Raw genomic sequence first — 21,851 nt, 5'->3', positions numbered from 1 at the left:
ACTGAGCTGCCAGAGGCACCATGCCCTACTCTTTGACCTGAGGACTCTTGCATATTGCTGATTCCCACCATGTAGAGTCAGTTCCTAGTGCTGAGGCTCAGTAGAGGAAGAGGAGGGAGGGTCAAACAGCATCTCACAGCCTGGACTTTTGGAATCTTGCTCACATGGCCCTTCATAGCAAGCAGTTTGGCCTTCTAAAGGCTCTTTTTCCTTTTCTGTGAACTAGAGACAACAATACTTCTCTGGATGGGATTTTGGGAAGATTCATAAATTTCTGGGTCCAGCTCTCAGCAGAATTTTTCTTTTGGGGGTGGGTCTGGGGTTTGAATTCAGGGCTTTGCTCTTGCAAAGCAGGCACCACTTGAGCCACACCTCCAGCCCATTTTGCTTTGGTTATCTTGGAGATTGGGGGTCTCATGAACTATTTGTCTGTCTGGCCTTCAACCATGATCCTTCCAATCTCAGCCTCCCAAGTAGCTAAGATTACAGGCCTGAACTACCAGTGTCTGGCTCTTAGCAGGATCTTAATAAGTTCTGGGCTTGGGCTGGAGGTATAGTTCTGTACTAGAGAACTTGCTTATCACTTAAGAAGCCTTGGATTCAATATACAAACAAACAAACAAAAATACCTCAGACCTGGTGTCTGTTCAATCCTTCCCTTTTGAGAGTGGAGCCCAATGTCTTGGAGGGATCCTAGTTTCTACATCTACAGTGTCCCGAAAAAGTAGCTGAGACATGGTGAGGTTGGGGGGAGGGCAGATGGAGCATCAGAGACTGATTTTCCCTTAGAGAGGGATTGGGCAGTCCCTGAAATGTGGGAGCCAGCAAGGTAGATCTCAGCTTCCAGGAAGTCAGCCCTCGAGATCAGCATCCCTCAACTGCAGCAAAGTCAGGCTAAGTGCTGAAAATAACTTTCTGACTCAGGCTACAATTCTTTTATATTTAGCGTAGGATGACAAATCAACTGACTATGCTCTCCAGTGGTGAGCCCAAAGCCGGCCAAAGGGCATTGTTACTAGCAGGGGTTTTATTCACAATGGTGGGGAACATGGCATTTTATATTATGGCCAGGGTTTTGTTGCAAACATCAATTCAGTATTCTAACTATGCTTAACTGACCCGTGTGAAGTTACATGAACTGGGAATTCCTTACATACAAAGGGGCTGGAATTCAAATGCAGCCTTCCAGCCCCAAGATGTCCCCACTGAATCCTGTTGAGGGTTTGTCTTGCTTTGGGCTCTTCCAGAAGACTCTGAGAAAAAGATTCAAAAGCAAGGTATTCATTTGGGAGGTAAATGAAACACCTAGAGTGAGTGGGAAAAAGACACAGGGAGAGAAGGAAGCTAGTAAGAGGTATGCCATCAGGTTGGTTACCAATGTGGGCAAAAGGGTCCACTGGGGGGCTCTGTGCAGAACAGGAACCTCGGGGTGAGCCCACCACAGGGGAGGGAGGTGGGGTATCTACACACCCATTCCCATCAGTCTTTGCACTGCTCCCTCCGGTTGTTAATTTTTCCCTGCTTCCTGCTGTTACAAGGTGGATGACAAACACTGGAGCAGAGCAAACATTGGGGCAAAGCGATACAGGCAGGTGCTCAGGTGGAAGTAGGCTGATGTGCCCTGAAGGTCAGTGGAGATGGGTGGGTGCCAACGGTGCCACACTGTGTATTCTTTGCTCTCTTCCCACTGTGTGCAGAAGAACATAAGACTTATGTGTACCTAAAACACATAGATGTCTGTGCTGTGGGATCTGGATGCCACAGGTAGCAGCTCCTGAGACAGTTTTCCTCTGTTCTTGCAGATGGCACATCGGAGGCTTTCACTGCCTCTGCCCAGAGTGCTGCAGCCTCCATCTCCACCTGTCTACACCCTGCCTCGCTCCCCCTGTGGCCTCCTTTCAATGCCCTCTCAGAGACCCACAGCCCTTGCAAGGATGTCTGTGAGGTGGAGAAGGGGGATGGGCATTTCTTTCCCCACTGCATGCCATGGGTGTGGGATGGGAATCTTGGCTTACAGCACTGTCCCTGCAATGCTGCCCTGCCTTGGCAGCCTCAATGGATAAAGCCCTCGCAGCTTTTACCACCTTCTCCTCTGCCAGTTGCTCTGAGTTACAACTATGGGGTCAGCCATCTGCTAGCACACACTTTGACCAGCTCCATCACAGGTGCCACAGTTTGGATAGTTTGTCCCCCAAAATGTACAAGCTTGATCCCCAGTGTAATTGTAGAGAGATGGGAGAACTTTTAAGAGGTGGGCCCTACTGGAAGGTAATTAGGTAATGGGAGCTCTATCCTCATGAATGGATTAATGCTGTCTGGAGGGAGTGGGTCAGGTTTCATGTGACTGGAACAGTTCTCTTGAGTGTGGGTTGTTATACAGCACAGCCATCCTGTACACTTGACCCTTTTACATACAGCCATTTCCTTCCTGCTTCTCCTTCATGTGTGATGCTGCCAGGGGCCCTTGCCAGACACCGATCCCATGTTGTTTGGACTTTCCAGCTACCATAACTGTAAGCCAAGTAAGCCTCATTTCTTTGTAAGATACCTCACATCAGTCATTTTGTTACAGCAACATAAAATGGACTAAAGCCATGGGAAAGCCTCAATGGGCACATGCGGGATTTGTGGCCAAGGCTACTCTCTCTCAGTACATGGGGAAGCCTATGAATAGGCTCCCTCTCCTATTCCCCAGGTTGTCTCCTGTTTTCTTGCAGGTTTAAAGTCCAGTGGGCTAACTTATCTTAGCAGTTGTCCTTGAAAAGGAGGCTCTCCTGAGATGCTCTCTCTTGGCCTCCCACTTTTCCATCCAATCCTAGCAACAACTCCTGCTCTCTGAAGCTCCAGTATTTCTCTGCAGCCTTACCCCTGGCTTCATCTATAATAGTCACGTGGCCACACTGACCTCTGGCTGTGCTCTGGCCAGAATAGGTTCCCCAGTGTTGCTTCTGGGCTTTTGCACATGGTCATTCTGGATGCCCTTCTTCCATGCCTGTTAGGGCCAGCTCCAGGGTACCTCCTCCTAGAAGCCTCCCTTACATCACCCTCTCTGGGCCCAGTAGAGTTATTTGTCTTCTCCTCTCACACACAACAGATTACACTCACTTTTAAGAGCCAAGAACACTGTAGGTAGCTATTGGTTTCCTATTTCTCTTGCCTTTAAATGCTGGCGCACAGTGGATGCTTGATATATTCATGGGCTCTTCTCTATCACGGCCTGCATCTCATGCACCATCAACTCCTATTGGCCCCTGAGTCCCCCTATGTACCTCACTTCCTTGTTACTGCCTTGGTCCAAGCTATTATCTTGGTCTCCCTGCAGTGCCCATCTAAGTGGTCTCCCTGCTCCTGCCCTTGGACTCCTGCAGCCTGCTTTCCACACAGCAGCCGGGGGTTCATTGCAAACAGAAGCCTGAACATTTTAGTTCTTCATATTATCCATTTCTGGCCCTCTGCTTTTCCTCATCTGCCAGCCCCTTGGATTCCCGCATCTGTCTCCTTCTCTACTTAGCTGACAGTCTGGCTCGCCTGCACCTCAGCCATTCCTTTCTCCACTTCCCATGTCCACAACCCCCTGGATGCAGGTTGGTCTCATCCAGCCACATCCTAAGTTGGGAGCCATTTAACCTCTCCCTGAGCACACCGAGGGGCTCTGAGCACAGCTGGGTTGTGGGTATCAGCTCTTCCTGCCCTTTCCTCTCTCCCAGCCTTGCCTGCCCCTTCTCCTTCTCCAGAGAGGTGAGTGACCTCCTGTGCCATGGTGAAGGCAGAGGGCACAAAAGGCCTCTCTTCCTCTTTTGTAAGGAATATCTCATCCCGGGTCAATGTCCTGCTTGTGTCCCGAGGGCCTTGATCTCCTAGTCACTTTGTCACAGCAATTGCCTCCTGGCTGTGACCTTGTTCTCTCCATCCTGTTCAGCCCACAACTGCTGCTCCTCTTACCCACCAGTGCCTCACTGTCACTCCATCCCACCCCACCCCAGCCAGACCCAGCCTTTGGATACCTCGCTCATCACCTGCACGAGGCTCATCTTCCCCAGGGCCTCCAGGATGCTAATCTTGTGGTTTTCCTAAGCCTTGTCTGTTTCCTCTGCTGTTCTGTCCTCATGTCCCCACTGCTAAATGCAGGTGTCCTCGTCCATCTTGCAGTCTCTCTCTCTCTCTCTCTCTTCTTTTTATCCTCCTGGCAATTTGTCATCCAGGTTCATGTTTTTAAAGACTCTAGGGTGACAATGCCCATGTCTCCATCTCTAATTTTAGATTCACCCATCCAGCTGCTTCCCAGGCATCTCCATGTGGGCGTCTACTGGCATCCCACACTTACTGTGCCCTTGTGAAGCTGGCATTTCACTGGGGAAGACAGGCAACACATAGGTTCAACAAGAAAAATGTAAGGTATTAGTCAGCAAAGCAGGCTAAGAAGGAAAAAAATAAAGCCAGGAAGGAAGACAGGAGGGTCTGTGTGTGTGTGTGTGTGACATGTGGCTAGGGAAGGTGGTATAAATACTAGATAAGGTGGCCAGGGAACAGCTGCTGAGAATGCGGCATTGGAATAAAGTGCTGAATGAAAGTACTGAATGAGGACATCTGGGAGAAGAGTATTCCAGGCAGAGGGAACAGCAAGTTCAAAGGCCCTGTGGTGACCCTGGTTAGTCCTCAGAACAATGATGAGGGTAGTGTGACTAGAACAGAGTGACGGAAGGCAGAGAGGAAGGAGATGAGGTTAGAACTCAACTACCTTGTACCCTTCCATGCTGTGTGATGCCGTCTCGCTCCCCTTGCCTGGATGACTTGAGCAACCTCGCTATCTCTTACTTGTACCCCCACCCACTACAATCCTTTGCCAACCCAGCAACTTTTTTAAGCCTAAAAAAAAGTAAACCAATTGTGTCAGTCCTATGCTCAAACCCTCCACAGAAACTCTGCCTTTCATAGTAACAGCTTGTGATCTATACAACTCAACCTGTCCCCCAAATCCCTCTTCCTCTTCCTACCCTTCTCCCCATCCCAAGCACACTGCCCCCTGTTGCTTCTTGGACACAGCAGACAGACCTGATTTGGGCCTCTGTACTTGCTTTTCTCCAGAATCTTCTTCCCCCAGACATCTCCGGGGCTTACACCCTCACCTCTGCAGTGAGGTCACCCTGACTTTGGATTTAAAATTGTGCTGCCTATCCCCCACCATTATCCCCCACCCTCTCAGCTGGCTGTATTGTGCTCTGTGGCACTTACCACCTTCTCCTGTCCTGTGTTTCTTGAGCACAGAGCACACAGCAGGTGCTCAACACTTGCTGAGTTTGCTGAATGAACCCTGTTCTCTAGCCCATACATCTAACTGTGCTCTGCTTCCTCCCTGGTAGTCCTCCCTTCACCTGACTCCCACAGCCTTGCTTCTTCTGTCACCTCATTTTGCTTAAATGGCTGTGGCAGCCCAGAGAGCCTCCACTCCTGTCCTTTCCACTCTGCACACAGTCACTGGGAGGTCTTTTCTTAAAAACTGGTTTCTCTCCTTTCCTTTCTGAAAACTCTCAATGGTTTCCAGCAGCTGAGGAATAAGCCCAAAGTGGCCCCTGCCGTGCACAAGGAAACACACTAGCTACCTAGGCTTACCTTATCCAGACCCTTTGAGCCCCAGCACGTCCTCTCACTGAGCCCTTTCCAGTGTGCCTTGCCACTCCTAGAAGCCTCTGCTCGGTCCTCCAGCCTCAGGCCAGGTGTCCTCCACACCCAATCCTGCCTGGTGCCCTTTTTGCTCACTAATACGTGAAGAAAACATGACTGCTTCTTCACTCAATGAGATGCTGTGGTTTTTAGAGGTAGGGATAGAATGGTTTTTCTTTTGATCCCAACCCCTAGTGCAAGTTCCTGATCCAGAGCAGGGGCGCTAAAATATTTGCTGCCTGAATGAACAAATGGCTAACTGGTGTTTGGATGGAGTGTGTATTGTGACCAGGATGCTGATGCCTCCCAAGTGCTCAGTACCTAGCAGGCTCCATGCTGGGCACTCTGTGTGCTTCTCACTGACTGCAGGCCATCCTGCTTTGTGGAGATCTAGTTGCCCCCAGGGCAGGGGGCATGAGCAGGACATGCTCTTCAGCTGGTCTAATCCTAAAGCCTTTGGTCTTAATGCATCATCACCTAAAGCCAGAAACAGAACATCCCTGATCTTCCAGTGGCTCTGGAAGTCAGGAACCATAATCACTTGCTTTATTCTTCTGGGCAGCTACTCCAGGAACACCATGCCCCAGGTCTGGGCCTTTGTGGCTCTCCTCCTCTCTCCACGGGGCTTCTCTTCTGCCTCAACCACCTTTCCCAAGGGCGTTTCTGTGATTAGCCCCACTCCACCAGGGGCTCAGGCAATGGTAGTGTCCCCTGTACACTCTTGTTCTGCTTGTACCAGGCTATGTGGTATTGTTAGGCTCCAGGGCACTCCATGGCACTCAGAATGGCTAACTGTTTCCTGCACCCTGGAGGGGGGCGGCATCAATCAGACCCCAAACTCCTGGAGAGCTGCCCAGCCATCTTCACCAACTTCATCCTTGCTCAAAAGTTATCTTTCAGGGATGAAGTGGATGGTGTTGGTGTCTATGTCCAGGTGCTCTCTCTCCCACTTTCAGCTGCTGTGAGAAATGGCTGCCAAAGGCTCCCAGAAGGGGGAAGGAAAAGGCTGGTCCCCCTGCCAGGTGTGGCACAATTGAGCCATACTTGCTCCAGGGATGCTTTGGGGAGCCAGGCTAAGGCCAGCCTTTGTGGGAGACTACATCCTGGGTTTAGCTCTCCCCCTGCCCCATCTTGCTTCTCTCCCTGCCTCCCAGGTGTCTCCTGAAAGCCTTCTCTCAATGAATCCTCAAACTCTGCTTCTAGGAAACCTGGAGTATCTTCAAGCTCTGTTTTTTGGTGGTACTGTGGTTTGAACTCAGGGCCTATGTGTGGTAGGCATGCACTCTACCACTTGAGCCATGCCTCCAGCCCATAGCTTCAAGTTCTTTTGCTTGGCTCCAAACTTTTGAAGCAGAGATAGTCCTTGGTCACCGCTACAACCCTTCTGCCCACTGCTGGGAAAGGCAGAGTGGGAGTACACACATATGCATCCATTTGGCCCACATGGGGTTGGGGAAACTGAGGAGGGAGGTTGTTTGCTGCCTGGATTATCACAGGCCAGGCCTCTCTCCTAAGGAACAGGAGTGGCCAGGTCCAGGAGAAGCTCGTGATGCTGGTCCAGGCTGGGAGGGACATGGCTGGAGCTGAGCACACTGGCCAAGCCCTGCTGAGGACAGACAGCTCTGAAGCTGAGGGCAGACTATGTGATTAACGGCTTCTTTTGGCATCACCAGAAGGGAACTTGTTCTTGGCAGACCATCAGAATTCACAGCCAGCTTTGCTCACAACTTGTAGCCAACCATGAAATAACAGGCTGCACCCCAGCACTCCCCCCTTTCTATTCTTCACTAGTGTTCCATCAACAATATGCCATCCTTTCTGGCTAAATGATACAGAGGAGTTAAAAATACCTCGTCTTTCTGATAGTCAGGTCTCCTCAAACAAGTGGGGCTGGGAGAGAAGGCATTCCAACCTCCAGATACCCTCCTGTCTCCCAGTTCTCTAGCTGCTCATTTAGGGGCTCTGATCCTGGAGCTCACAGCCCCTTCCTAAGGGAGGCTGGACCTCACCCTCCTTGTGACGTTAGAAAGGGGCAGAAAAACCTCTCTGAGAAAGCATACTTGAGCTGAGACCTGAGGACCCAGAGCTATTCACCTAAAGAAGAAAGAGAATTCCAGGCAGAGGCAAAGTCATGAGCAAAAGTCCTGAGGCCACAGGCTACCTGACAAGTTTTGGAGAGACAACCAGGAAGTTAGGCTAGCTAGAGCAGAGAAGGGAGGTTTCCACTCTGAAGTGGAAACAATCATGGAAGGCTGTCAGGAAGAGGTGACTTAGGTAGGTTCAGATTTCTCATGGTTAGAGAGGACATAGAGGATGGGTTGAGGGCACCACGGGTCCAGCAGTGCCAAGCCCAGTTTCTTGAATACCTTGCATTGCCTGTTTTTCCATGGTGAGGGGACACTGGCAGGCTCCTCTTGCTCGAGATGGACCAGAAATAGAACAGAAGTCTTTCTGTGTCTCCATGATTGCTGCAGATCTTTGGGCTCCCTTGCACTGGCAGAGAACTCTTTGCTTGGCCTTGAATATCCCATCTTCAGCTGCAGGGGTGGGGAGGAAAGGGCAGTTCCTAGAGGACAGGGCTGCCTGTGGGGCCTATCAGAGAGGCAGGCCATGGGTTCATGTTCCTTTATCTCCTTGAGGTTGGCACTGGGCCCTGCCAACTCCCCTAACTTTTTTCCCTCCTATCTCTTCTTCTCTCTTTGGAGACCCTAGGATTTGAATTCAGGGCCCCACACTTGCTAGGCAGGCCTCTTACCACTTGAGCCGCTCTACCAGGCCTATCTCTTCTTTATTTTACTTCTTTCTCCTCTTTGTTTTCACATCTCCACTTATCTTTCCTGATCTAATCCATGGCCTTGGAACAAGCCACACCCAAGCTTTGAGTGACCAAGACTGCAGTTCTGCCAAATGTCCCTCGTGCTCAGCCAAGCTGGACCCCATCCAGGCAGGAGGCTCTCAACTCTGGGGTCACACTGACAAATGGCTCCTGGGTCTGAGCAGAGCTGCACTTCTGCCAGGGAGACAAGGCCCCCCAGCACTGTCCACTGCGTGTGGGAGTCCCAGCACTGAGATGCCTGGACGCTGCCTGCTCTCAGGACCCCCTGCCCCCTACCCTGGGCAGGGTTCACAGTGGAGCAGGTCACATACAGACTGAAGATGGGAATTCTGAGACATAGACTCAGGACTTGCAGGGCGGGTGGGGGGTTGCTGGGGTCTGTAAGAGGGAAGTAGTCATATCCTGGGATGATGCTCAGAACTACGAGACCAGGTTCTGGGGTAGGAGGAAGCAGGCACTGAGTCTGGGAATTCATGCACAGACTGAGGGGCCGTATGAGATTTACAGCTAAAAATACAGCTGCCCACTGACCCTTAACCCTTCCCCAGTCTAGTCTCTGACCCAGCCAAGAAGTCACAAGGACTCTGGTGCCAAAGTGTCTGAGTTCCAATTTCAGGTGGCACTTGTGAGCTGGGGACTTTGATTGTATTAGTCAACCTTCCTGTCAGTTTTCTCACCTGTGAAATGGAGACTCTGATCATAGCTACCTCGTAGGACTGCCAGGAGGATAATCAGTGCCTGGCACATGGGATACATGTGCTTGCTGATTAATAGTCAGTTAAGGGCCATGAGGATGGAAAAATGAGACAGATGGAAGAGATGGTCAGGAGGAGGGAATGACTGGAGAGGGTGAGAAGGGAGAGTGAGGGCAATGCTCAGGCTCCTGGCTTGGACCCCAGAGGATCTGGAGATGTCATTTGTCCCTATGGGGGCAGATGGGGGAGTGGCAGGCTCAAGGGGAAGAGCAGAAAGCTAAGCCCAGGAAGGGAAGGCAGTGTGACCAGGGTGTGGGAGTGTGGCAGATGGGATAACGGATCCCAAGATGTGTAGATCTGTGAAAGTCACCTTCCATGGCAAAAAGTGCTTTAAATTAAGGATCTAGAGATGGGGAGGTGATTGTCATTATTCAGGTGGGTACAAAGTAATCACAAGGCTCCTCATGAGGGAAACAGAGGCAGGATCAGGGTCAGAAAAGGCGATGGAAGCCGAGGTGGGAATGACAGGTTGGAGGAGAGGTCAGGAGCCAAGCAAAGCAGTCGCCTCCAGAGGCTGCAAGGGGCCAAGAAATGAATTTTCCCAACAGCCCCTAGAAAGAGCACAGCCTGCCAAGACTTTGACTTTAGGATTTCTGACCTTTAGAACCGGGAGATAATGTTATTGTCTTAGGCCGAAAGGTTTGTGGTGATTTGTGACAGTGGCAATAGGAAATGAATATGGGTGGTCTGAGGGGCTGATGGGGCCTCGATAGCTGAAATATGGGCCTGGGACTTCAACATGGATCTCAGGGGAAAAGGTGCCTCTCAGGAAGGCTGAGAAGGCATAGCTGGAGGAGCAGGGAATATGAGGGATCATAAGAAGCCAGGAGGGAGAGTAGAAGCTGACATACAGGGGTGAGTGAAAGGACTTGAAAGGGTCCCAGAGTGTGAGGATCTGGTGGCCACCAGTGACAGTGCCAAAGGTAGATTTAGGGCAGATCCTGGCAGGGGGCAGGGGGAGGATCAGGAGAATAACAGTTTGAGGCCAGCCCAGGGAAGATATTAGTGTGACCCCCATCTCAACCCACAAAAAGGCAAGGCCTGTTATTCCCATGAGGAAGAAAACACAGGAGGATCATAATTCAGGCTGGTCTAAGAATAAAGTGAGACCCTATCTCAAAAATAACCAAAGCAAAAAGGGCTGGTGGCATGGCTCAAATAGTGGAACACCTGTTTAGAAAGCGAGAAGCCGTGAGTTCAAACCCCAGTACCACCAAAAATAAATGTGTTTCCTAGTTCTGTCCACTGGCTCAGTGACCAACTCATTATCAATGGACAGTTGAGAGCCCAGATTGTGGTTTCCCACTAAAAGAGACCAGGATCTAGAGGAATGGTAATTCGAGTTCCAGGGCGGGACAAGTACAAGCTGAATATGAAATGTCTCATTAGGCCACAAAGCAAGGAAATGCTCAGGATTGTCCCGGTTGTGCCAAAGGCCTCAGGAGCCAATCTGTCAGGTTGCCTAGTGACCAAGCCAAAAACGATGATGTCTATAAGGTGTCAGAACAGCATGGATGTCTAAAAGTCACGACATCATCACATACAAATTAAAAAAAAATGCCACTGATTACCTCTGGAAAAAAATGCAAGAATTGACTCCTCTTCTGATAAATAAGACACTGGGCATCTATCCCACCTTTCCTACAGACACTATTTTAACCAGACTTCTAGTGAGGAATTCTTTTTAGAATTCTAGTGAATAAATGAAGAAGGAATGACAGGATTAGAATAGCACCACTTTAATCCCCAGTGACATAATGATTTAGGCCATGGTCAAAGGCTCCTAAGCCAGCAGGTGAAAGGCTGGTGGGTCACTTTACAATGGACAGACTAGGCTGACAGCATCTGAACCCTGACCAATTCTGAGATCACCAGAGAATTCTCGTCTAAGCCACCAAACCTGAGTCTTGTCAAACCAGCTTATAGGAAGTACAGAGAACTATGTGGATGCAAATTCCAGACTGTGGGATGCACCTGTGGACAAGCAATCTGGTTTCTTCACTAAATAAACTAAAAGACAAACAAAACAAAGAGGGAGGACTTATTAACTCAAGAAACTCTAGTAGGTAAATGGAACATATACAATATATGCACCTTTTTTGGTTCCCAATTCAAACTAACTAAAAGTTCATAAAGCAGTTGGCTACTGTTTGATACTGAGTGGATATTTGATGATGTTAATTATTTTAATGGGTTACAATGGACTGTGGTATTTTTTTTAAAATTTTCATCTTCTAGAAATACATACTGAAAAATTTACAGATGAAATAATAAGGTGTCTGGAATTTTCTTCAAAATAATCTCCAGTGGTGGGAAAGTGGTTAGGGGTTGGGATGAACCAAGATTGGCTTTGGGTTGAAGCTAGGTCAAGGTGCATGGGGGTCCATTATACTGTTCTCTCTACTTAAGTATGTTTGAAACTTTCTATGTTGTGAAAAAGGGAAAAACTCCACAGAGAACCCTAGCTCATTGTTTATTCACTTGATACATTTTAAATGTCATGTTTAAAAATTTGTTTGGGGGCCACATCAATGGATAGTTACCCTCTGGCCTATCACTAGTAGGGATAGTTGGCTTTTTAACAGAGGATATTAAACTGAGTGGAATCAGTCAGTCACCAAACAGTACTGCGAGATTCCACTTATGAACATACCGAAGATAGTCAAGTTCATACAATGAGAGTGAAATGGTGGTTCCTGGATGGGAGCTGCTACTCAACGGGCCTAAAGGTTCAGTTCAGTAAGATGATTAATTTCTAGAGATCTGCTGTGTATGTTGTTCCTATAGTTGACAATGTGATACACAGTTAAGATTTTATTAAGAGTATAGATCTCACATTAAGTGGATAAAATAATAACAACAAAAGAAAGTGAAATAGAGGGCCTTGCTTTGCAATTCAGACTCTTGGCATGAAGACACGAAGAGGCCCTGGGTTTCACTGCTTCCTTCCTCTGCACACATTTACTGAGCACCTACTATGAGCACAGGGGCCAAACAGGCACAGATGGGAGACTTAATGCCAGTTAGTCCTTTTGCAGGCTTTTGGACCAGGGGACAGTGATACCATTTCCCAGGTCTGCCACAAAGCATGCTCAACTTTTCCCCTTCATCTGCAGACCCCAGCATGATCTCAGGACCCTGTGTACATAGGTTCCGCCTGGCACTTGGTCAACTCAGACACACCTGCTTAAGTTCCTCTCCTTACCTGACCATCAAAGCATGCCTTCCATTCTGAACACCAGGACTTCAGCATGGCTCCTAGCCTCCCTCCTGCCTTCTCTCTTGCTCTAATTACAGCAGTCAAATTGAAAGTCAAGTTTATAAATATGTACATAATAAGCATACCAGCCTTATGACTTTATATTTGCCCATAGCAGAATACAGCCCATCTCCAGCTCCATAGATGGTGCTAGCACTCACTTCCAATTGGTGTCACACACACACACACACATACACACACTCACACCACCACTATCCTGATTTTTATTGTCTTTCCTAGGTTTTGTCCATTTTTTAACCTTGCATGCAAAGAACTATATGATACATACACTTTAATTCTAAACTGGCTTATTCTGCCCAGTAGGATTTCTATGAAACTCATGCACATTGTTGTGTATATCAGAGGTTCGTTATTTTCCTGGATGTACAGTAGTCCAGCCTATGAATCCACAGTTTATTTCTCTTATCCTTATTGATGGACCTGGCTTCCTCTCTTGACCCATCTTCTTATAGACTGTACATTCCAACTGTCCCAAGCCAGAGGCATCCCAGAGTTAAGACTGCTCTTCTATGCCTACATCATAAGTTCCCTTGGCTCTTAAACCTTGTGATGTGTATTGAATACTGACAAGGGCAGTATATGTGGGGGATGTATGTATGCTATTTGAGGGGCAAATGCTAATTAAGTCTGTGTGGTCAGGAAGGACTGCCATATCACAGAGACAGACCTACAGTATGGGAGAAAGGCTCAGGTGTGGCTCACTGATGACTAGAGTAGGGTCATGGGACACTGGCTGGATTGTCTGGAGACTTCTTATATCAGAGCCTCTGGACAACTTGAAAACCTTGAGGTGCATTTGGGAGGGACCCTGGCTTTTAGCTTCTGGGACTACCCTGGGCGATGGTATTCAGAGCCCACTGATGGAAACTTGGGGATATAGCTCAGTAGTAGAGCACTTGCAGTGTCCTGGGTTTGAGCCCCAGTACTGTCAAAAATAAAATTAAAAAGTTGCAGAGGTCAGTGATGCTTGGTGACCTAACCAACAAAAGAGAGCCTGGCAGTGCAAACCTGGGGGTTCTGCCCATGGTCATCGGGAAGGACAGGGGCTGGGGCTGCTGAGTGTGAATATGTGTAACTCTAAGTGGATGGCTCTACCTTGGGCCTGGCTGGGAGTGGGGGGGCACTTGCCAGGCCAGTCAAAGTCATTCAGAGACATCGTTGTCATGGAGACACAAAGGAGAGTGCGGGCCCCGGGAGCTTTTGGAAAGAACGGACACTCTCCACAAATGGATGGTCACCAGGAGAAGGGGTTCTCTGTCCCTCCTGTCCCCTTTGTGGTGTACAGGAACAGTGACCTGCATATCTACACCAAGCAACTGGTATACACCAGACCTCTGGGGGTGAGGGGACTCATGCAAGAAGTGTCCCAGGGGCGGAAGTGTTAATCAGGTGCATTTTAAGCTGGCCCACTTCTTCCAGCACTGCGGAACTACTCTTGCTATGCCCCATCTTGGGGATCCTCCAGTGAGTCCCATTCAGTGACTCTGACTGCTATCCCTCCCCATACACACTGCAGGGTTGGGCTGCCCTACACATTCAGTTACAGGCTGCCTGTAAGCAGGGACCATTTACACAGTTTCCTGTGATTTTCTATGCTACCCAGTACTGTGCTAGCTTGCTGATGCCAGGGGCATGTGTCTGTTTTAGGCAGGGCTGCCAAGAGCCCTCCTCCACAGGCCCCACGGATCGGTGTCTGTATTCTCTCCTGTCCAACCTGGAATGGCTTTGTGACTGAAAGGGGAGCACTACTCATAGTCACACTGGTCAGCAGGCACAAAGCAGGACTATATTGGGCAAACGGGGCCCTGCAGTTGCCACATATGGAATAGATGCTTAGCTGGGTATCAGCTCCAAAGGTGCTCTCACTGGGACAACATGAAGCTCTGGCACCAGCAGCTCCCTTGTTGCCTGGCATGGCTACATTGAGCATGTGACATCCAAGGTTCCCGTTGACTGACCCTCTGCCTGCCTCAGGGGTCACACATGACCTGCAGCTGCTCTTTACAGGAAAAGTGGGACATCCAGAAACGTGAGGGTTGACTCCATCCCTCTGGGCCCCTCAGAATCTTAGGTGCCTAATGTCTGTATCCCAGAGGCTCTCCTCTCTCACCTGAACCAGAGCATTTCAGGTTTTTTTTTCTTTCTGAGACAGAGTCTTAATATGTAGCCTAGATTGGCCTTGAACTCAAGATCCTCCTGCCTCAGACTTCAGAATGCTGGGATTACAGACCACCACATTGCTACCATGCCTGGCCAGCATTTCAGGATTTTAGGTGGCAGCCCATTGCTTATTGTGCCAAAGTACTCTGGCCTTTCTCTCCCTTCAGGCTCTTGCTACCCTGAACTACTCTCCAGCTACTGCTTCCACTTAGCTTTGCACATGGTGGTGTGAATGAAGGAACCATGGTCTGCTTGGTGGCCCCCGGTGGTGGCCCTCCTGGGTGGCTTCATCTTCATGGCCCATGGTGTTTGTGGACACACACTGCTCTTTTCCAACCCCTCCATCTCCTTGTGTGACTGCCAGGACATATGAGGAGGGAGGTACCACCTGTGCCGGTATCCCCTTCTTCCTCCCCTTTCCTTTTCTCTACTGGCTCTGGTTCTTTTCAAGTAGGTGCTCCCAAGTCTCCATCCCTAGCCCTGTCTTCTCTTCTCTTTCCATTCTCTTTCTGGGAGACTGCACCCAATGTTCCCATAAGCACCCCACCCTCAACTCTGTATCCAAGTTCCCCACATCCTCCACCTCCATGCCAAGATATGTCAGCCCTTTGGAGGCTGACATCCCCACAAAAGACTGCTGCTCAGAATGTCCTGGTTCCTTCAAAGGCATCAGGCAGAGGGGAGTGTCAGGACCGCCTGCCTCCTTTCCCTCCTCTACAGCCTCCAGGCCACTCCTGCTCCCACAGCAGCCTCTGTCCTCCTATTTTCCCTCTAAGCCACATGAGGAGGGTTGGAATATTCCATTTCCTTGCTTGGCCTCTGTCCTGTTTGCTCATGATTGCCAACTGCACTCAATTCAGCTCCATCAGTGTCCCTGAGCTCTGGTGCATTCATCTTAAACACACAGCCTGATAACTTTACATATGCTTACATCATTGCAATCCCCGCTTGGAGCAAATGTGGAACACCACTAGGGTCCCTGTGCCATGTGTGAGAAGTAGCAGGGATACAGGGATTGAGAAAGAGCAGTGCATGCCAGCAAGGGGCCAAGGTCATGGAAATTTAGGGTTAGTTTCTGGAAGATGCAGACATATGATCTGGACCTCAAAAACACACTAGTAGCCTTTTGCAGTGTTAACTGTAAAGGGAAAAATGAGAAAAACTTGACATTCAGCAGGAGACTGGATCAATGCACCATGGAACACTCTCTAATGTGCTGTGGTTAAATGGTCCAGCACTGGATAAATTGCAAGGACATAATGTTGAGTGAAAAAGGCAAATGGAAGAATAGTATTCATGGCAGGTGCTACTGATAGAGATTCTGAAGACCTACGAAGCAAGGCTATTCTTTGTTATGGATACAGATGTGTGTGGTAAGAGGAGAAACAAATATTGCCAGATTTACCTCTGAGGAGGCAGGAGGAGAGAGAGGAAGGAGGGAGGAGGGCATTGAGTAGCAGTTGTGTTCTGTTTCCTTGCAAGGAGCAAGAGGAAGGGATCTAAGGCAAATATGGCAAAATGTTAACATCTGTTCAATATGGGAGATTATGGGTTCGTGGGTGCTTGTTATATTATTTTCCTCCTCATTTGTGCGTTATTCTGTAACTAAAATTTTAATAGAAGTTAAAAGAAAAAATAAAACAGGGAGGTGGCATTCTATACACAGGTGAACCCCTTATTCTCCACAGGAGAAGAGAAGTGGGGTGTTCATGAACAGAGCTCAGCCTGGCAAGACCACAGCAGGGGTATGAGGAAGGAGTTTGGGAAATCTAAACCCTGGGTGGAGGGAAGGTATTTAACAGGGGCCAGCTTTCTCCTGACTGCTCATTTGTCCCCTCTCCAAGTGTGTTGCTTTCAGAACATTCCTTGCCCCATCCCCACAGCAGCCTCTGGCTGGATGATCTTCAAGTAAGGAATTTACATGTGCTTCAATTATATTCGTGTATGGTAACTCTGGATTTCACAACATCCCTCTGGGTTAGCATTATTACCCACCCCCCCATTTATAGACAAGGAAACAGAGGCACAGAGTGGTTAAAGGGATTTGCGTAAAGTTACACAGATAGTTAAAGGCAGGCAGAGCTGGGTTTCGAACCCAGACCGTCTGGCACCAGAGCCCCTGTGCTCTCATTCTACTGGTTTTTGAAATGTCAGGCATGGTGCTAAGTGCTGTGCATTCAATGATGACACAGTTAAGGAGCCCCTGCTCATAGAGCTTCAGGGCCAGTGGGGAGTCAAACACCAAACCAAGTGATACACACAAATGTAATTACAACTGGTGATCTAGTAAAGCTTTGAGAGAGAAAATATGGAGAACACAACAACTCAGTTCCAAGAAGAAGGGATGTTTAGCAGAGAATTAAATGATGGAGAATTAGCCAAGAGTGGTGAGGGGCAGTCAAGACAGAGTGAAGACCAAGTACAAAAACCCAGAGATGGGTATAAGCTTGGCAAAGAATTGGGAGAGGGTCAGAAGGACAGGAACACACAGCAAGCAGGGGCAGGGCAGAGGGAAGTGGACCCTTACTTGAGTGGCCCCTTCAACAGTGTCTGGGATTGCCACGCTTCATGCCTGTGGTCCTAGTGTAAATACTCATAGTGACCCATGTTGGTTCAGACAATAACAAATTTGAAAACCACCCTCTCTAGGCCACTGCAGAGAATTTGGATTTTGTTCCCAGGGCAGGGAGAAAGCATTGAGAGACTCACTAGGAGAGGGACACTTCTAATTTATAATGTATAAAGGTCACACAATGGCTACTGTGTGGATGGGGAGCAGAAGGAAGGCATTGTCTATTCTCTGCTCAGCCTTACAAGGTGCAAGGAGCTAGGTCAGGAAAAAGGCAGGGGAGGCCCTACTTGGGCTGGCTGAGGTTGCAGTTTGGGCAAAGGGACTCAGGGCAAATGTCCCCTGAGACACTGTCCTCTTCTCCTCTTTGTATTGGCCCAGCCCCTCCTCCCAGGTCCACTTCAGGACTTCAAGGGGTGGGAGGAAGCACCTGAGAGCAGCTGCTCACCTCCCAGGACTGCAGGGCAGCTTGTGACTGAAATAGAAAAGTTCTGCAAAAGAGCTAGGGGGCACAGTGAGTGTAAATGATGATCAGATGATCAACAATATTAACTGCTCATTTGATAATTTGCTTCATCCCTTCCCTCTCACCCCCACATGGTTCCCTCCTCCAACCCCTTGGAGAAGAGATTTCAGAAGTGAAACTCTGTGGACTTTCACAGATACCAGCCAGGCCAGCTGAACAAATGCCGGAGAAAGCAGGGGCCTTTGGTGTCTGCTGAGGTGGCACTGACTGTCCAGGGCCTGCTGCCCACGAATGAATGAGTACATGTGGGCCCATGCACTCTGTGTATCTACTTTTGGGGAGTGGTATATGTAGGGGTCGCATACACTACTGACCACATACTAACGCGTATGTCTGCACAAATTCCCACGTAATTTATATTCTAAGGGCTTGGGAACGTAAAACAAGGCCAGGGTTTGGAATAGCAACGAAGAGAGGAAGAAAGAAAAGCTGGAACACTGTAAAATGAAACCTCCAAGTACCAAGAGCCTCTGGTTTTCCCTCTATAATGTAAGAGAGCAGGAAAGTTGCTAAATCAACCTTCTGCGTTCATCCAAGTCTGCCAGGAAGGCATAGCCACAAGCTTCCCTACCTGGGGTGGAAGGAAAGAGGAGGTCACTCACCTAGCGGCAGGACGAAGAAGAAAGGGAACCAGCAGAGCACGAAGACTCCCACGACGATGGCCAGCGTCTTGGCCGCCTTCTTCTCGCGGGAGAACTTGAGCAAGCGGACAGAGAGCGAGCTGCGGAAAGTGTGGCCCTTAGCGCTCCGGGTCCCTAGCGCTCCGTCGGCGTCTGTGGCCGCACCGCGACAGTGGATGCGCAAGACCACCTCCGAGGCCTTGCCCCGCTCGCGCTTGACGCCCGCTTCGAGGCTGCGGGTGGTGCTGCGCGCGACCACGTACACGCGACAGTACATAACCACGATGACCGCCATGGGCAGGTAGAAGGAGCACACCGAAGAGAAGACGGCGTAGCCTGCCTCCTCGGTGATGCCACAGAAGCGCTCGTCCGGGGGCACAGGCTCCTTCCAACCCAGCAGTGGCCCCACCGACACGACCAGGGCTACTGCCCAGAGTAGAGCTAGAATGGCGGCCGCCTTGCGCTCTGTCATGATAGAGGGGTACTTTAGCGAGTGGCGCACGCCCACGTACCGGTCCACGGAGATGGTACAGAGGCTAAGGATGGAGGCCGTGCAGCATAGCACATCCACCGCGGCCCACACATCACAGAAGGCCCGGCCAAAGGCCCAGAAGCCCAGAACCTCCATGGTGGCCGAGAAGGGCAGCACAGTGGCGCTCAGCAGCAAGTCGGCCACGGCCAGGTTCACGATGAAATAGTTGGTGACCGTCTGCAGGTGGCGATTGCAGGCTACCGAGAGGATGACAAGCAGGTTGCCCGCCACGGCGGTGAGGATGAAAGCTGCCAGAAACACGCCCACACCCACACCCTGCGCACTCACCACTAGTCCCCCGACGGCCGCCGTGCCGTTCACTTCGCTACCCGCGCCTGCACCCCCCGGCTCCCCCGCGGAGCTCCGGTTGTCCTCACCGCTGCCCGCACCCACCACGCCGCTGCCGCCTCCCGTGGCCCCTGGCACGGCGCCCACCGCCGGGCCCTCCGAAGCAACCGCGCCACCCGCGCCGCTCCCACTGCTGCCGGCGCTGGAGCCCCCGGCGCTGCTGTGCGGGCGGGGTCCCTCGAAAGTGACACTCAAGAGGTCGCGGAAAGTCATCTCAACGCGCAGCCGTCGGGGGCCAGGTTGGGGAGCAGGATGAGCGACTAGCAGGGAGGGGGCCACAGAGCATAGCCGCAGGGCTCGGGGTCCAGCCTCGAGCGCGGGTCCTGTCAGGGTCCTGCCCAAGTTTCTGTGACTGGGAGCGCGGCTGCGCGAGAGCGGAGCTGTCAGGTGCGGGCTGCGGCCAGGGCTCCCCAAGGCAGCTGGGGAATCGGACCAAAGATCCAGGCCAGCAAGGCGCGCGTCTTTCTGGGCTCGGCCAGGCGAGCGGGCAAAGCGGCGGCTCCGGGACCCGGCGGTGCAGGCAGCGGCCACTGCGGCTCTCCCAACTCTGCGCGGGGGGCGGGACGGAGGAGGGGCAGCGCGTGCGGGCAGAAGTGGGCGGTCTGCGCCCAGGGAGGGGGCACCACACTCGGAGAGAGAAGGGGCCCTGCGCCCAGGGCGAGCTGGTGTGCGGGGGTCCAGAGGAACTGCGACGCTGGCATGCGCCCCAGCCCCACCGCGACTACTTACGCCTCGCCACTAGTGCCCAAGATTGCCCTCTGCCCTCGGTGTCCCCTTCGCTCTAGCTTGCGTTCCTGTCTCCCTTTGCCCTCAGCGGCGTCTCTCTTCCTTCGGTCCTCTCCCCAGCCTCCAGGTCACTCGCTGGTTGCCCTTGGGCGCTCAGAGCTTAGAAGGTGCGATTCCAGGGTCCTCGGGCTCCCGGTTCCCGCCGCCAGAGAGCAGCAAGCGCACGGGATCTGTGGATTGCGGACTGGACGGTGCATCGCCTTGGTGTGTCGCCTCCTGAGACTGCCTGAATGGATTTGCCGCACCTCCTTCTTTCAGGCCGCTGGCCAACGCAGCATCTTAATCACCTCTGCCTAGGGCGCAATGACATGGAGAGACGCTGGGTATGCCGGGGCGCAGGAAACAGGCTATGTGGTTACAACCCTAGAACCCTGCGCACAGCACAATGATCGACACAATACCAACTTCTGCGCTGTTGCTTTACTCCATTTCAGATGTTAGAATAAATCTTCCTATTGCAACTCCAAATACACGCCCTCGTTCTGGGGAGGGAGGGCTTAAGTGCTAGAGGCTGGGAAAGGTCACTTGGCAGGATGGCTAAGGGGGGAGGGAGAAGAGAAGTCTGGCTCCAAATATGCAGGCTCCACCCTTGTTGGCTGTTGGAGCTCTTTGAGCCTCAGTTCCTCATCTGTGAAACTGAGAGTAAGAGTGGTGTCTATCTAATGGTACGGTGGTTACAGGAGTTAACCTGTTAGGACGCCAGCGCAGTGCCTGCATTTCTTAGCTGAGTGGGGCTTGGCAGGGCAGGATCTGATCAGAGGACAGAGGGCCGAGGGTATGGTGTTAGTAGTGAAGTAGGGGCACACACAGGAGGAGGGGAAGGGACGAAGAGACTCTTTTAGGCTACTGGGACTGGCAGGGAGAGACAGAGGCGCTGCTGTCTTGTGGCAGCTACCATGTTGGACATATGTATGGCAGAAGAAGGAGGGACTTCAGGAAGCATAATGCCACCACTTAGGGGCAGGATGAGGATGGCTTGAGTCATACTAGGAAGATAAGGGCTGGTTCGTTTTGTCTGGGAGGAGGCGAAGAGCCATAGGCTTACTGCCACTGATTGTGGATGGCACAGAGCAGGATGTCTGAGTGTCCTAGGTAAGAACCTGCTTTGGAGAAAAAGTAGGCAGTGGGAGAAATGTTGAAGATACATGAGCTTCTCTCTTCCTCTGTCAGCCCAGGAAGCCAAGGCTGTTATGATCATAGCTTACAAACAGCTCTTCAAGGCTCTGGATCCCCCCTAAATCTTCCATATTTTACCTACCTGACTCTCTGTGAAGTTAGCCAATTTAAATGAAGAAATGTGGCTTGTAAGGATTAGCAGGTTGCTGGCAAAAGCAAACCTCTAGGTTTGAGCTTCCTCTCTGAAAGGGTAGGACAGAGGGCACTGAAAAGGTAGCCAGGGAGTGCCTCATTTGGGAGTGTTGGGTGGCAGGCCCAGTGTCCTTAACTGGCTGCCCTCTCAGAGTGTGAGATAGATATACTTGGTGGAGTACATCTGGTCCTGGGCTTGGCCAATTTTCAAAGAAGACTGGGAATGGGAGACATAGTTAAACTTTCCAGGGACTCGGGTGCTAGGACACTGCCTGGCTGATGTTACATAGAGACCTGTGCCTGATTCTGTCTAAAAAGCCAGCAAAAGCTGGCTGGCTGAAGGTGTCTTTACCAGTGGTGTGAGGAGGAGATATAGGATAGGTACCTGGAAGAAGATGGGGCAGCCTTGCCCATTTCAGGCCTTGGTGATTCTCAGTTTTCCAGTTCTGGAGATTCCATAACTTTTGGAG

General features: G+C 50.7%; 1 protein-coding gene across 1 annotated transcript in view; it reads right to left on the bottom strand.

The window, feature by feature from the left end:
- Adra1d (adrenoceptor alpha 1D) overlaps positions 1-20,529 on the bottom strand; it is a 31,254-nt gene extending 10,725 nt beyond the window's left edge. The window contains exon 1 of the mRNA XM_020185523.2: positions 18,390-20,529. Within this exon, the coding sequence (XP_020041112.1) occupies positions 18,390-19,500 (1,111 nt within the window). The 5' untranslated portion in view covers positions 19,501-20,529. The remainder of the gene's footprint in view (positions 1-18,389) is intronic.
- Between the last annotated feature and the right edge of the window lie 1,322 nt (positions 20,530-21,851).

This window comes from Castor canadensis, chromosome 5 (genome assembly GCF_047511655.1).
Source record: "Castor canadensis chromosome 5, mCasCan1.hap1v2, whole genome shotgun sequence".
In the NCBI taxonomy this organism is placed as follows: domain Eukaryota; kingdom Metazoa; phylum Chordata; class Mammalia; order Rodentia; family Castoridae; genus Castor; species Castor canadensis.
Note: the sequence above shows the minus strand (reverse complement) of the source record. Positions and strands in the feature narration are given on the sequence as shown.